We start from the raw sequence: 16,985 nt of genomic DNA, 5'->3' as shown, positions 1-16,985 counted from the left end.
GTTTTAATGAGGAGGCCAGGAAACAAAGGCATTGCTGAGCATCTTATGCTGATGCTCAAAGATGACACGCGGTATAAGGCAAGGGGATGGGGAATTGAGAATTGGAAGATCCACACTGCTCAAACAGAGCAATCCTTGGGAAAGGGGAGTCAAATCTCTTTGAATTCCGCCCTGCAAAGCATAAAGCAGGAGCCGAGAATGGATTTCTGAGTTTTAGATTTCTTCAGAGCAGATGATGGCACCCTCTGAGCCCATGCAAACTAAGTCCCCCCAGCATTGTTGCCTGCCCATGTCTGCCTGTTGCCATGGGCACCGTGGGCGTATGTGGGGGCTGCATGTTGCTAACAGATATTTTTATGCTAACCATAAAGGAATTATCATGTAAGGCTCTGGGAAGTAGCGGTGCAGCTGGGGGTAAGCTAGCTAGGGTGGCAAAGCACAGGCTGAATGTGAGAAATGATCCATCCCATTTCATTTGGTGGGGGAGAAAGTCTGTAGGAACACCCCCCCCCCTTTCAGTCAGTGAGGGAAATTATATCCTCCCTTACCTGTCCATCCCTCCTGCTTTCCAAAGCAAACTGAATGCTTCCTCCTTGTCTAGATTTTCGTGTTTCAAAGAACCATTTCCATGAATTCAAGGTCCAATTCACATAGGATGCTAATGTAGTTTGGTTTAGGTAAAACCCAGGATTACTATTTGCAAATCGTGTCTAACAATATAAACCCTGACAGTTGTCATTTATTAAAATGGCTAAACTTTAATATGATCTGCGGTCCAAACAAGATCCTTTTCTCTCCAGTGTATATACAGATCTTAATTCAGGATGTTATTTGTATAGAATTCCATTTTAGAAAGTAGCTCATTCTCCCAATGTTCAATGGAATTAACTTTCATATTAAAGGCATGGTTTTCTTTCATGTATGGTTTGGGGCACAAACAAGCTTGTTGGGATAGTCTTAAGAGCAAGGTCTTCTAGAAAGTTAGGTCAAGATTGGTGTGTTTGAATCACTTTCCTGCCTCATCTCTCTGCATTTCTTGACACAAAACAGAAGCGTTCACTTATTTTCTCACTTATCTTTTCTTAATATTTCTAACACTTCTTCTGAACTGAGAGATGAACCAAGAGCCTGGCTCATATGTTGCATTAAAGCAAAATGTATTTTCAATGCCTTTAATGTAATGCTGTTTTTAATCCCAAATTGTTCAGTCGTTGGTGAGTGGGCGGCCTTAGAAACTGAAATTATAAATATAAATATACTTTGCAGACTAGGGTTTATGGATTTGTAAATTGGGTAAGCCCTGTCAGTTTTATTCCTTCAGTAAACTATGGTCAAATGAACTATGGCTTTTGTGTTATGAAGGTCGAATATTATAAGCCACTTCAGTTAGAAGTGTTGTTGAAGTTGTTTAAAGTTAATTTAACAGTATTGTCATTAGATGGCTCGTGCGATCTGCAGTCTGGGGGTGGGTGGGAAATGGAAGGTGATTTTGTTATATTGTACTGTATTAATTTATTTGATTCTTGTTAGTGTTTATTGTTTTAAATATGATTTTATATTCTGCAAGCCATCTTGAATTGCCATGGATGAATAGGCAGCAATATAAATTTAATCAATCAATCAATCAATAATCAGCATTTTAAGTTTAGAGAGATGATGGCAGTAAAACTAATTACTGTGCAAAGTACCTATGACATTAATACAACACCCAGATAATTTGATGTAATAATGAGAATGTTATTCACTTCCAGTATTGTGCTTTGCAATGTTGATTTATGCTATTGTTTTTGCACTTTGATGGATAGGTCTTGGTTAAATCAATCATAATTCCTATGAACCTGTAAAAAAAAATAGTTTACCAGTATCTTAAAAACAGTTCTCTAATAGAACTATTAAAATATTTAATTGGATTATGGAAGTCAGTCATCAAAACTGGTGAGGCAGAGAAGTACTGTTTAAAGTATGCATCTTTAAAAATCATATAAGGCTTGTAAAACTTTAGGGTTTTTTAGTTATTTACATATTGGATCTTTTGCAGCCAAACGGAGCAGGATTGGATCCCACAGATTAGGAACAATGCAGAATTTCCCAGATCTTAACTCAATATCTTCAATTAGTAAAGTGTCAGGATGCACCAAACAAGTTCTCTTGAAGTGTACCTACCCATCATTCAAATAGGGAACACCAAGTTCAACAGGAGAGGGGGGAGGGGAAGAAGGGGGGAGAGGGAAAGTGAGAATTGCCCAAATGAAAGAAACGTTCTTTTGAATTAAGTTTCTGACATGAGATTGCTTGCAAAAACCACCATTTTTATTGCAAAGCAGACAGATGGAAGAGAACATACAATTAACTGGATGTCAGAAGCACCATATCTTTTTTTTCCTAAATCTTGGATGGCAACTGCACCCCCACGGTTCTTAGAAGGGTCAATCAAAATGAAACAGGGTGCCCTCAACAACAGCCTAAAAACATCACTCTTTTTCCATGGAAGAAGGAGGGGAAATGAAATAAAGTAAAATCAGAAATAGGTTTCCTCCAAGCATACACAATTTGTGGCAGTTTTGCACTGTAGGCTAAGTGCTGGGTTTTTATCAACCATTCTTCTGCATCGTGTTTTCAGTGAGAGTGAGAGCAGAACTGAATTTAACCAAGGCTGCAATGGGGAACTAGAAGGCTGTAGGAAGCTGGAAAGAATTACCCCATACAGGCTTGGTCTGGATGTCCCTCTATTGATTTGATGAGAAAAGAAAGCAAGCCTGTCCATTCAAAACACATAATGGGTGCAGAATAAGCAGAGGCATTTCTTCTAAAAACTAAATATCCTGGAGGCTATCGTCTCTGAGCAGAAAGCTAGGCCAGAGTTCAGTGCAATCTCAAACCAATGAATGCCAAGTGACCTGACTCTATACAATACTGTTGTTTGGTTGAAGATTAGCTATATTAAAAATAAAATCACACTCCTGCAAAGGGTCCACTTTCGTTGCATAGCTTAGATTCTTCCCACTTCCCCACCCTACTTCTGATTCAATAATTATGCATTATTTGGGCAGAAGATATTCTGTGGGACAGGATATCTTCTGCCTTCATATTATCTCCTTCCTGGAATACCTGCAGGACTAAAATCAAACTGATATTATCACTGAAATTTTTTTAGCATGTCCTCTCCTCTTCCTATTTTGCCAAAATGTACTGCTACAAAGTTATATGGTGACAAGCTATTCTTGGAAAAGTTTTGATAATTTATGTTCTGTGAACAGCCATTATATAGACTCACCAAAATGATCGGCCCAGCTAATTCCTGAGGTTCTTTTTTCTTAGCTGGAAATTTAACCAAGCTGCTGGATTGCTTTGTTTAGTGAACTGAACCCAGGAGGTTTTATTTCCAAAAGGCAGAGGATGCATTTCTCCCACAGAGAACCGTCCCCCCTTTGAATTATTCTACTTCAGGCTTGTTAAGAGAGTCACCCTCAAACACACTGGAACCAGAAGTAATACATTTCTACAAAAACTCAAACTCACAAACATTAATTCTCAGATCCAGGGGCTTTTTTCAACAATGAAATATGTGGGTGGACAGGAGACAAAATACTAATCAGTAGCAGGTCTTGTGAAGTTCTTCAGAATAATGTGCTCCTAGGAACCACCCACAGCACTTTGGACAAACCTCAAAGCTGCTCCGTGGTTGATTTTACGTGCTTTAGAAATAATAAATTATGTAAAAACAGAGACGCACTTACTGGCAGTTGAGCCCTCAACTCTTTAGCTCTTTTCCTTTAAGGAAAAAAAAAGGCACTAGAATAACAAATGTGCTATTAGTTGTACTGATTGAAGCTGGTCTAATACTAGGTGCTGTTTGGGACATGGGCATTCATCTGTGCATTCGGAAAACCTACAAGGATCATGGAATATGATTGATGGAATACATGAGTAAGGGCCTACCCTATTAACCAGAGAATGACTATACTGTTAAAAGCTCACTTCTTGCAGGAAAAAAAAATATTTAAAAATCCAGAGTGCAAAACTACTGAGGCCTACTTTTTACAAACAACAAACCACTGTCCTTTCCTCAGAAATTGGATTGCAGAGGAATGGTCACTACTAAACAAAATGCATTATCTGTTTACAGTGGCAGCTGATGCTACCAACTTCTGAAGCAAGTGCAGGCCCAAATCAGAGGAGCCTTGAACACATGTGACCAGGATTCCAGCCCTGCCCATCACATCACAGCTGAACATTTGCCTGCTTCAATTGTTGCTTTTGTAGCATGGCAGCTGCTGCCCAGAGGGCACCAGAAAGTATATAGCAAAATGGCTGCTCTCTGCCAAGGTAATGGTTCTTGGGTACTGCCTTGCCATCATGGCCACAGCACTGATTGGATTGGATTGGCAAGCTCTTGCCTAGGTCACTTCCCAAAGGTCACACCATAAAGCCTTCCATAATGGGGATCACTTAACTATGTTTCTCAAAAAGGGATGAGAGGCTTCCCTACAGGAAAAATTGGAGCAATCCAAGGACCAATATTCTCTCTACTTCAACCACAGGGTTATTCAACATCTGTATGTTCCTGTAAGCCAGGGTGGTCAAATTCCCGGCCCACGAGCCAGATGCGTCATATGCTGGCCACGCCTGGTTTAGCGAAGGGGGGAAAAGTCCTGATCCTAATGTGACACTGTGTGTTTGACACCTCTGCTGTAAGCTGTAAGAGATGATTCGTTTATTGTCTCTCTCATCATGCATGTCTGGCCAACAAGATGACCCTGGCTTCATCTGCTAGCAGAATTCAGGAATGATGCTGTCGACACACTAAAAATAAACCATGGCTATGTTCTCTCATTTCTTTCTACAACCCTATCATTGCATGTCATGCTAAGGTTGGTGAATCAAACCATAGATGTCCCATTAGCCAATCTACACACAGAGACAGACCTAGTGAATGCATTTGTCTCTAAGCCAGTCTTATATTTTAATGGGACATTTTGTGCATTTTCAATATTTCACTCAGTAATAGTCTAAAATGATACAGGTAACAACCAATATGTTTCCAATCAACCCATGTTCTCTACATCCATATTCTTTGACATTAGATGTTGCTTTCTGGTTCCTTAGGTGACATCCTCGTTCTATTTTTTATTTTCTTCAATTGTCTTTCAGCTTGCTGGAAGATGAAAAGATCACGTCTGAAAAAGCAAATCTTTTTGTCAATTCTGTGCCCAGCTGTCACAGTATGGAACAGCTTCTGGATGGACACATCTTCTGTGAAATTAGACTCTGCCGTTTATTATATGGACTGTTGTCAGAATTATAATTACCTCAGGGAAACTGAGGCCCCAAATAGTTTGTATTCTATCTGTAGACACACACACCTTTTTCAGGACAACTATTTGAGTTTCTGAGAAGCCCGTTTACAGATTCAACTCCCTTAAAATATTTTGATGAGGTTGGGGCTTTTGTTATAAATGGACAAATGGAAATGTACCATCTCTTTATTTCTTTTTGTGTACATGTATTTATTATTATGTAATGGCACAAGTGTGGAATTAATTAAAAGGTCCCTAAAAGGACCTAGCTTCTTCAGTTACAGGAGGGTGACTTTTCCTTGTTTGATTTTTTTTTTTTTTAAAGGAGTTATAAAGAAGATAATTACAATGGCCACATGCATGCATGCATACATATGGAAATTGCTCTGCCCTACCAGGAAAATTACCATTGGCCTTAATAGCAGTTTTCTTTCTGGGGCAAATAGCAGCTGGGGTGAGGGAGGCTAATTTTGTTGGGACCGCTCTGTACAAAAAGGGCTCTTAAAATCTCTGCCAGATTACCCCATCTCCTGTTGATAAAAATCCCAGAAATGCATAAAATACAATTATGCACTTCATATAATCATAGGTGGGGAAATAAGGACAATGGAGCCATGAACTCAGAAAGCTTCCTGGTTAGAGCATTTGGAGAGAGGGAGGGGGGAGGGAGAGAGACACACAGAAAGAGACAGTTGCAGTTTTCTGGGGTTCTGTGATCTCTAAATCACAAACACAAGCGAAACCACAGCATGAAGAACCTGTAAGTGTGTCCCTCTTTCCTACTGGTTATTTGTTAGCCAGGCTTTGTAGGCCATCATAGAAAAGCTGGTGCAAGTGTCGCCTTTTGGACTGGCTCCTTTCCACAGACTTGCCTGATCCTCCAATGTTCCCCTCCCACTCCTTGAGTCTTGAGGACCAAACCCACAATTTAGATCATGCTCAAATGACACTGATTGCAGATTGTCCAGGGGCTGTCGCTGCCCAGTACACTGTAGAGTTTGGGTTCTCTAAAAGCTGGAGAGCGGGGACACACACACACACACACACACACACACAGACACAGACACAGGAGGCAGTTTCAAGGAAGCCAGCAAGAAGTTGTCACCATTTCACCCAGCTGCATCTATTTCTGAAAAGGGGAGGAGGAATACCTTCTACCAAGCTCTCCTCTTCTCCCCCCTCCCAAAGCAACAAATGAATCCATTAAGGAGACAAGGAAATGCTACCAGCAGCTGCTGGTTGCCGTGGTGACACAGTACGTAATGCTGCTTTTGCTAGGCTTCCCCCACATAAATATCAAAAGCACCAACCTGGTGCTGGAGGGAAGGACTTACACCCACGTTCCCGCTTGAATTCCCTCTCCGCCCCCTCCTGAAAAGCAAGCCCACACATGCCAATCATTTTTTAACAATCTTGTCATTTTACAAACAAGCCTCAAAGAACAAGCAAGGACAACAAGAGACCCTTCTAGCACTGGATGCAAGAGTCTGGCAGTAGCATTGGATTTGTGCCAAGGATGAAGGCCACGATGTCCTCCTCCTCCTCTTCCTCCCTTGCTGCTACCATCAAAAATGCATGTTCCCCGGAGAGATGTTGAACATGGAAGGGTCAAACTTCTGCCCTCGGAATGGAGAGCCCTCAGCATCCCAGCCCTTCTTCAGCATCTCATGGACTTTCTGAAAACAGAGCAGAGGCAAAAGCTTAAGGGATGAATTTATCCTTGCAAAGGTGGCCCAGTGCCCATACTTTAAACTAGGGCTGTCTGGGGAAATTGGGGAGTTGAAATCCACAAGTCTTAAAAGTTGCCATTGTTGGACACCCTCTCTCTCCCCCCCCTGGTTTAAATTATAGGTCAGGCATTTTCAAGGGACTACAGACAGATATTTAAAATATTTGAGGAAACCAAATCAATTCAAGCCAACATCAGCCTATGATTTTATTCTTATGGTATGAAAACCATGAATATTTTTAATATTTTTTTATTTATTATTATTATTCATTAGATTTGTATGCTGCCCTTCTTCAAAGACTCATCAGTTCAGCCTTCTCTCTATTGGAGTGTTTAAGAGTTGTCAACAGTTTAGTGCAACCTTCCCTATCTGGAACTTTCCTGTTGTTTAAGAGTGCATTCCTCAAATTTTCAATTAAAATGTAAATTATATTTTGAAGATGGTTTTAATCATAATGGTTGGCAATTTTGGAAGTCGAAGGTCCAATAGGTTGAGAAAGTGCAGGTTGCAATATACAAGGTATTCCCCCCCCTTCCTAAACTGTGATTATTACTCTTAATAGTTGATGGCAACGATTTGATAAAGCATATCAGGAAGTTGAATAGTAATAGTACAGATTGGCCAATACGACAAGCCACATCCAGTAATGGGTTCTAAACCCCATTGCTACTGGTTTGTGTGTGTGTTTGCATGTGCAACACTTCTGTGTATGCCAAGGAAGGTGGGCAGAGCCTCCTGCCACCGCTGCTACCAGTTTACAGAACCGGGCCAAACTGGGAGCAACTAACTGCTCGTCACACCTAATAGAAACCAAAATGGATATGAATTTGCAGCTATACCAAGAAGAGCACAGCATGAAGGAGCAAGGAGACATACAGTTTATTCCCATCATAATGCATCATGGTTTAGGATAAAAGTACGAGAGAACATTGTTACTTTCGTCTTTCGGTATAGAATGTGAATGGGATCTTGTATCTGTAGTTAATGCTCAGGAGTGTTCCTGCATTTACAGGTGGTTGTTTTTTTAAACAGTAGTTTCCATTTTGTAATTAACCAAGATGAAAAAAACATTTAGCTTGGACAAAAGTTCTTCTTTGATTGATTGAATTCAGCTAGTTTGCAGAGCTAGATACACCTGGTAGTTCACATAGAGAGCTGTGAACCGAGTTTACCCTCTAATAGCCCTTTAAGAAAGGATACCACCCATTTTATTTAGCAGTTCAGATTAAAAAACAACAACCTAGAAGAACCGTTGAACTTACCTGAACGGTCTTCTCGATGCCCTGGAAGGAGTGTCCAGCATGGGTTTAGCTCAAGTCTTATTGGTAGGGACTGAGTTTTAAATTAATATAATTAACATATTAATTAGGTACCGCCCCCTTGCTGCCCCAAGAACTCAGTTTTAAAAAACGAAGGTAAGAATAATCAAACAATTTATTGAACAAACATAAATAATAACAAGTAACTGAACTGGAACTCCTCATGGTTCAAGAAGGGAGGGTTTGGACTCTCCTTCCAGGGCATCGAGAAGACCGTTCAGGTAAGTTCAACGGTTCTTCTCCCATGCCTCTGGAAGGAGAGTCCAGCATGGGATATACCCAAGTTTAATGTTCAAGGGAGGGAGATTGTTGAACCATGGGCTGTGCTTCACCGCACACCTTCTGAAGTACACGTCTGCCAAAAACAGCCTCAGCCGAGGCAAAGGTATCTAATTTGTAGTGGCGAATAAAGGTTGTGGGTGTAGTCCACGCCGCCGCTCTGCAGATGTCTTCAATGGACGCCTGCGTAGCCAAAGCTGCTGACGAAGCCGCACTCCTTGTGGAATGAGCCTGGATCCCACTAGGTGGAATGGTTGATCTCGCCTTGTACGCCTCGACTATACATAGTGTCAACCATTGGCTAATGGTACTGGAAGAGACCTTGAGACCCAGTCTATGGGAGCCAAAGGACACAAACAAGGCCTCAGTCTTTCGTACAGCACTGGTACGCCTGATGTAAAGCTTCAAAGCTCTGCGAACGTCCACCTTATGCCACTTAAGTTGCAAAGGATGGCTACCCCGGGCACAGAAATCTGGCAATACCAATTCCTGGGATCTGCGAAAGTGTGTGTTTATCTTTGGAATAAATGTGGGATCCAGACGCAGGATAACTCTGTCTGGATAAAATCTACACAAATCAGATCTAACCGATAGAGCGGATAATTCGGACACCTGCCGGGCCGAGGTAACTGCTACTAAAAATGCCGTCTTAAGCGAAAGAAAACGTAATGAAACTGTCCTTAAGGGCTCAAAGGGTGGGCCCGTGAGAGCCTGAAGAACCAAAGTTAAATCCCAGGTGGGAAAACGTCGCACCGGAGGAGGGTGTGTATTAGTAGCCCCCCTGAGGAAGTCTTTAATCCAAGGATGATGGGTCAAGGAGCCCCCATCTTCTCTCTTTATAATGGTAGCCAAGGCTGCCACCTGTCGTCTCAACGTGTTCGGTGCTAGTCCCTTCTCCAAACCCGCTTGTAAAAACTCCAGGACAGGAAGTACTGAAGAGTCCTGGGGCTGCAGATGCTTGTTGGTACAGAAGGATGTAAAAGCAGCCCATGTCGCCTGATAAACTCGGGTCGTGGAAGGACGCCTAGCCGCTTGAATTGTGGCGATGACATTTTCCGGGAGTTGGCAGCTCCTCAACCTGTCCCCCTCAAGTGCCAAGCGGTTAGGTGGAACCATTGGGTTTCCGGATGACACACAAATCCTTGGCTGAGGGAGATTCGGTTGTCCGGAATTCTCCACGGTGGGGAGACAGATAGTCCCATAAGGTCTGCAAACCAGGACCTTCGAGGCCAATGCGGTGCTAACAAGATCACCTCTGCCTTTTCCATCAGGATCTTTCCTATCACTTTTGGAAGAAGTGGAATTGGTGGAAAGGCATACAATAAGGTCTCTGGCCACGGGAGGTGAAGAGCATTGACTCCCTCGGCTCCCGGAGATGGGAACCAGGAATAGAACCTTGGGAGTTGGGTATTCTGGGGCGTGGCAAACAGATCCACCGTTGGTTCCCCGAACCGACGGACGACCTCTCGGAAGAGAAGGGGATCGAGCCTCCACTCCGCTGAGTCCAGCGCTTGCCGACTGAGCCAATCCACCTGTTTGTTGTCCTCCCCCGCTATATGCTCTGCATGCAAAGAGGCAAGGTGAGCCTCTGCCCAATCAAAGAGAAGAACAGTTTCTTCCATCAGTCTGAGTGACCGCGTTCCTCCCTGGTGATTTAGATGCGCCCTGGTCGCCACGTTGTCCGTGCGTACGAGAACATGTTGCCCTTCGAGGATTTTTGAAAAGGCTTGTAACGCCAAACGTACGGCCCGCAACTCCAGGAAGTTGATATTGATCGGATCTAGATCCTGGGGGCTCCAAAGCCCTTGAGTCACGTGGGAGTTTACATGGGAGCCCCACCCCATGAGGCTGGCATCTGTAGTAAGGATGATGTAGCGGAGATGGCCAAAGGGAGAACCCTGACGTAGTGCTGGGGATCTCCACCATCCTAGGGAGAGGCGTAGTTCTCGTCCCAAGGAGATCAGATGATGTGTGTGACTTAGGCGCCGTCTCTGATACGGAAGTAATGTCCATTGAAGCAGACGAAAATGGTAGCGTGCCCAAGGAACAATGTCCACACACGACACCAGGGTCCCCAGTACCTTGGACAGGAAGGACAATGGAACGTGCCGTTGATGCTGGAGTCTGTTCACCAGTGCCCGGACGTTGAGCTGTCTGTCTGGCGAGAGATACACTCTCCTGGCAATCGTGTCTATCACTGCACCCAGGTGGGTGAGGCTGGTTGTAGGCACAAAGTGACTCTTCGGCACATTGATCATGAAGCCGTGCCGTTGTAGCAAAGTTAACGTGGTCTGCAGGTCTCGATGTGCCACACTGCGGCTTCCAGAAAGGAGGAGGATATCGTCCAAATAAGCTAGGATTCGAATTGATTTGGATCGTAGATTGGCCGTCAACGCAGCCAGGAGTTTTGTGAAGGTGCGTGGGGCCAAAGAAAGGCCAAAGGGCATTGCCCTGTATTGATAGTGAGTGTTGTTTAGGCAGAATCGGAGGAACCGCCGATGATCCGGATGTATGGGTACGTGCAAATATGCCTCCTTCAAGTCGACTGAGGTCAGGAGGTCCCCTGCCCGAATGGATGCCAGGATGGATCGAAGGGAGCTCATCTTGAACCTGCGGTAGAGAACGTACTTGTTCAAGCGTTTGAGGTTCAAGATGAGCCTGCAACCCCCTGATGCTTTGGGTACGAGGAACACTCTTGAGTAAAACCCCGTACCCTCCAGCTTGCACGGTACCGGTTTGATTGCTTGGATTTCCAAGAGGTGTAAAATCTCCTGCTCCAAGAGAGTCTTTTTTGCGGGATCCTTGGGCACCGGGCAAGTCACAAACTGATGTGGTGGACTGTGGAGGAATTCGATGTTCAATCCCCGAGACACAGTTGCCAACACCCAGGAATCGGTGGATGTATTCTGCCAGGCCCCGCTGAACCGCTGTAACTTGCCCCCCAAGGGAATACTGTTTGAGTTGTCACTTGGAGCATCGGAAGTTTCGTTGCTGAGATCCTCTAAAGGAGCGTCTCGTCTGGTGGAAACCTCTACTCCGATCCTGGAAGTAGGATCTGTCACTTCTATATGGTGTGGAGAATTGACCTTGAGAATAAGCTCTGGCAGGCTGAGTCGTGTTGGAAGCTGGGTCCCACCGAAAGGGCTGGCGGCGAGAATATGGACCAGTTCTACGTTCCTGGCGTCGATATGATCTCGGGAGGACCTTCCTCTTGTCCTTATCCTCCACCAGGACAGGCTCAAGTACCTCCCCAAACAGTTTCGTGCCCTCAAAGGGAGCAGATGACAATGTCCACTTCGACTTGGCATCTATCTGCCAGTTTTGCAACCAAAGGAGACGCCATGACGAGATGGTTGATGCCATGGCCCTTGAAGAGAATTTAGCTGCATGTAGCGTGGCATTAGCCGAAAATTCAGCCGCCGCCAGAAGCTTATTCGAATCTTGTCTTAGTCGGGTCTCGTCAGAGCCCAGTCTAGCCTGGACCTCCTGCAGCCACATGATGGATGCCCGATTGAAAAAAGAGGCAGTGGATGCGGCCCGAAGAGCCCAAGCGGCCATTTGATGAGTTTTTCTCAACAATGTCTCTGCCCTTCTTTCATCAGGTTTGAGGCTATCAGCAGTCTCAGAGGGCACGACCGCATTGGACACTAACGTGGCCACCTGTTTGTCCACCGGCGGGAACTGTAATAAATTCTCCATTTCATTGTCGAACGTGTAAAATCTGCATTCTAAATTAGAAGGACCCTGTGCCGCCGCCGGGTGTTGCCATGGGCGCTTTACGTTTTCAAGGAATATTTCTGACGCAGGCACTTTGTCAGATTCCTTGGGGGGGTTCCTTGCATAACGTCGCCGATGTGCGCAGGCCATCCCCTGTTTCTACAGGAGCCGTAGATCCCGGGACAGCCAATGCTTGTTTCGCTTTGTGTAATAGAACTCTGAACAAAGAGGGCTTAAACAGTCCGGCCAATGGCGGTTGTTCAGGGAAACTATACTCATCATCTGACAAGTCATTCCCGTGGTCGCTGTCCTCCTCCAGATTAGAATGGTCACCCGTAATTGAGCCCAACCCAGTAGGGGGCGGTGGCACTGACCAGAGATCTCTGGGTTGGGTGGTATGAGATGGGAAGGTATTAGAGCGTTGGGCTGCCGCTGCTATGCCTTGCGTATAAGCATTAGCTATAATGTCCTGTAACGCTGGTGAGAAGGCTTGCCATGCATCTGCGTGATCTCTAAGCCCAGCTGCTGTTGGCGTAAATGTAGCCGAGGGAGCACCTGATGTTTGCATCCCAATCTGAGGTGCAGCCTGACTAAGGATGAAGGCCTCTCAGGTCTGGTGATAGGTGAAGACAAGGACGGGGGTGGAAATTGCAAGGCCTGCCTGTCAGGTGACCAGTCTCTCTCAGTTGCTGTACCTTGAACTCCCATTGACAAGCTTGGTGAGAGAGTTGATGGAGGAAGTGGTTGAAAAGGGCTTATAGTCAGTCCCCCTTGAGTGGGGGGGGGGGGGACAAGGCCACTTCTAAACGCTGTTCTAGGGCTTTAATTTTCCTCTCAGCTTCGCGGAGTGATGAGGCTGACTGGGAAGATTTAATCTTGGGTTTGCCTGAAGACTTCTCCTTCCCTTTTGCAACCACGTTGGTCGGTTGGACCTGCTCCTCCCCCATGTCAAGTTGGTCAGCCATCACAAAGATAGGGGCAGCGTACTCACAATAACTATCCACCAGCAGTAATAAGTAATGGGCTTGCACGGAGGAACTCACTCGCAAGTGAGAACGTGCGTGTAGTCTGACAGCTAGCCCTAAAATTCCATTGGCAGCCAAGCCTCCAACTCAGCCCCCAGCGTCAGTATCGAGGCAGAATAGGAGCCCTGCGACTGCCTGGCAGCTTGCCAGGTTCGCGCCAATTCAAACAGCCGATTAATGATTTTCGGGCACTCCAAAATGGCGGGCGCGACGATTTTTTTGCCTCAGAAGGTGAGGGCATACACAATGGGATCACCGGGAGACTCTTCTGCCAGGCATCGGTGGCTTCCTCCCTTCAGGGTGTCCCTGATCGGCTAGAAACGCTGCCGCGATTTACTCCCTTCCTTATCGGAGCGATCAGCTGTTGAGCGGCTCCTAATTAGCAGCCGCCTCAGCAGGCGTCAATCTCCTGCCACCCCCGTCAATGGGGGAGGGCAGACCCCCCCCCCATCTGGGGTGTTAGGGCTTGGTATGGCCGCGGAGGTCAGTGACTTAAAAGCCCTGTTGCTCCTCCTCAGGGCAATACCCACGGAGAGAAGAGGCCCCATAAGGAGAATGATGGGGGTGGTGCCCGCGGAGGGCAGAGACCCCAGAACGATCCCAAGCCTGTAGGGAAATAAAGAAAAAACATTACAAAGTTCATTTTATTAAATGTATTAAATTTCATTACAATACTTATGAGTTTTTTAAAACTGAGTTCTTGGGGCAGAAAGGGGGCGGTACCTAATTAATATGTTAATTATATTAATTTAAAACTCAGTCCCTACCAATAAGACTTGAGCTAAACCCATGCTGGACTCTCCTTCCAGAGGCATGGGAGAATGGTAAGACCCAATATTAAGCTTTTTTTTTTAAAGAAAAGAATGGCAACAAGGAACAATCAACAAACCATAATTATTTTTCCACTTTAACACAGGGCAGTGGAGTTTTATGAAACATACCATTTCATGGCTCTGGGGTTTGCCTTGAAGTTTCTGATGATAATCAAAAGACAGTCTGTCCAGGACTGCATGTTCTTCTTCGTCCACCGTGGCCATAGAACGCTCCTTATTGATTTTATCAATGTCAATCTGTTCTTCACCTTCCAAAATGGCACTCCACCAGTATTCACCTACTTTACTGAGGTTAATCTAGGAAAAGACAGAAAGAAACAACATTAGCTGGGATTGAAGCAGTTAGCGATGATCAAAGAGGAGGAGGAGGTCCTTAGTGCTGCGGCCATTACAGTCTGGCATTATGAAACTGCTACCTTCAACCCGGTGCCATGTAGAAGTTGCATCTTGTAGTGGGGTGTCAAACTCAATTTCATTGAAGGCTGCATGAAGGTTGTGTCTGCGCTTGGTAGGCCGGGTGAGCGTGGACGGAGTGGGCATGGAAATGGAAATGCCAACATGCCTCCTTGTCTTGTGATCAAATACCATTTTTGCCAGTAGTTTGTTTTGCTAGCACTCTGCCAGTAAAAATGGAGCTTAGGAGGGCTGCGGGCACCCCTCCCAAACTCCAGTTTCAATTGCCACAGCTTTCTCCACACTGCCATCTGCCATGAGGTTGTAGATCAGTGCCTGGTCCTTTTTTGTTTCCAGGGTGGCCCCACAAGCCAGATCTATGCACCCAGCGGCTGGTTGCGGCCCATGGGCCTTGAGTATGACACCAGATCTTGTAGGATGGTTCCTATTTTATAGGCTAAAAAAAGACAATATTAAAAAGAACAGAGTGGACTAAAGGCTAAAACATATGAAGAATGGTTGCTGGAATTTATTTGTTTATTTGTTTATTTGATTTTTATGCCGCCCTTCTCCTTAGATTCAGGGCAGCTTACAACCTGTTAGCAATAGCACTTTTTAACAGAGCCAGTCTATTGCCCCACAATCCAGGTCATCATTTTATCCACCTCGGAAAGATGGAAGGCTGAGTCAACCTTGAGCCGGTGATGAGATTTGAACTGCTGACCTACAGATCTACAGTCAGCTTCAGTGGCCTGCAGTACAGCACTCTACCTTGAGTGTGTCTAACTAGTTTAATGAAAAGAAGGACCAGGGGAGACATGATAACAGTGTTCCAGTATCTCAGGTGTTGCCACAAAGAAGAGGAAGTCAACCTATTCTCCAAAGCACCTGAAGCAAGCAAAGGTTGGAAACTAATCATGGAGAGAACCAAACCTAGAACTATGGAGGATTTTTCTGACTATAAGAATAACTAATTAGTGGAATGACTTGCCTCCAAAAGTCGTGGGTGTTTCAACACTGGAGGATTTTAAGAAGAGAATGGATAGACATTTGTCTAAGGGGTTGCCTAGTCTCCTGTAATGGTGAACCTTTTTTTCCTTGGGTGCTGAAAGAGCATGCGCACACCCTATTGTGCTTGCACAAGTGCCCACACCAATACAGTGATCCCCCGCTCGTTGCGAGGGTTCCGTTCCAGGACCCCCCGCAACGAGCGGGTTTTCGCGAAGTAGCGCTGCGGAAGTAAAAACACCATCTGCGCATGTGCAGATGGTGTTTTTACTCCCGCAGCGCTAGCGAGGAGCCGAAGATTGGGGGCGGCGCAGCTGTTTTAAAAGGTCGCCGCCGGCATGGGGGGCTTCCTAGCAGCCCCTCAAACCCGGGTTGGGGGTCCGGGGGGTGCTGGCAAGCCCCCCATGCCGGCGACGACATTTTAAAATAGCCGCGCCGCCCCCAATCTTCGGCTCCTCGCTAGCGGGCAGGCAGGCAGCGGACAAGCCGTTCGCTGGCGCTGGCTCTCGGCGCTTTCGAGCTGAGTCCTGGAGCGAATTCGCTTCAGGACTCAGCTCAAAAGCGCCGAGAGCCAGCGCCAGCGAACGGCTTGTCCACGCTGGCTCTTGGCGCTTTCGAGCTGAGTCCTGGAGCAAATTCGCTTCAGGACTCAGCTCAAAAGCGCCGAGAGCCAGCGCCAGCGAACGGCTTGTCCGCGCTGGCTCTCGGCGCTTTCGAGCTGAGTCCTGGAGCGAATTCGCTGCAGGACTCAGCTCAAAAGCGGCGAGAATGAACGGCGTGGGCGGGCGAAGGGCGTGCGGCAGCGAGGAGTTTGCGTGGGCGGTGGGGAAACTCCTTGCTGATGCCCGCTGCTCGCCCTCCCGCCAGCAAGAGGGGGAAGACCCAGGGAAGCCGCCCAGCAGCTGATCTGCCGGGCCCCATCTACGCATGCGTGCCCATAGAAAAAAAGGGCACGCATGCGTAGATGGTGTTTTGACTTCCGGGTTCAAAAATCGCAAATTACCCTGTTCGCAATGGTTGGGGACGCAATAACCGGGGGATCACTGGAATTCAATGCCTGGGGAGGGCAGTGAAGGGCTCCACTTACCTTTTCCTACTAGTACCGGAATCCCGAGACCAACTTGGGCACAGGTGCCCCAACACATGTGCCCACACAAGATTTCACTTCTGCTCATGCGCAGAAGCAAAAAAAAAAGGTGAAAGTTGCCAAAATCTCACCACGAGCGTTCTTGGTGAGATTTCTCTTCGGGTGCATGCTGTCAGGCCAGAGGTTAATATGTGAATTCAAAGGCTGGCCTGACATAGTATGGTAGAAAGAAAATAAACCCCCACACACAGGGGAGTGAGAGATTATGCCACGTAGCACACATTCCTTCATGCAGAA

At 45.9% G+C, this 16,985-nt stretch overlaps 1 protein-coding gene across 1 annotated transcript in view; it reads right to left on the bottom strand.

The window, feature by feature from the left end:
- Positions 1 to 4,934: 4,934 nt before the first annotated feature.
- NUDCD3 (NudC domain containing 3) overlaps positions 4,935 to 16,985 on the bottom strand; it is a 102,918-nt gene continuing 90,867 nt past the window's right edge. Inside the window, exons 5-6 of the mRNA XM_070765549.1 lie at positions 14,309 to 14,497; positions 4,935 to 6,973 (exon numbers count right to left, since the gene is read on the bottom strand). Of these exons, the coding sequence (XP_070621650.1) occupies positions 6,863 to 6,973; positions 14,309 to 14,497 (300 nt within the window). The 3' untranslated portion in view covers positions 4,935 to 6,862. The remainder of the gene's footprint in view (positions 6,974 to 14,308; positions 14,498 to 16,985) is intronic.

The sequence above is a fragment of the Erythrolamprus reginae genome, chromosome 12 (genome assembly GCF_031021105.1).
Source record: "Erythrolamprus reginae isolate rEryReg1 chromosome 12, rEryReg1.hap1, whole genome shotgun sequence".
Taxonomy (NCBI): domain Eukaryota; kingdom Metazoa; phylum Chordata; class Lepidosauria; order Squamata; family Dipsadidae; genus Erythrolamprus; species Erythrolamprus reginae.
This window is presented reverse-complemented; position numbering and strand designations above follow the sequence as displayed.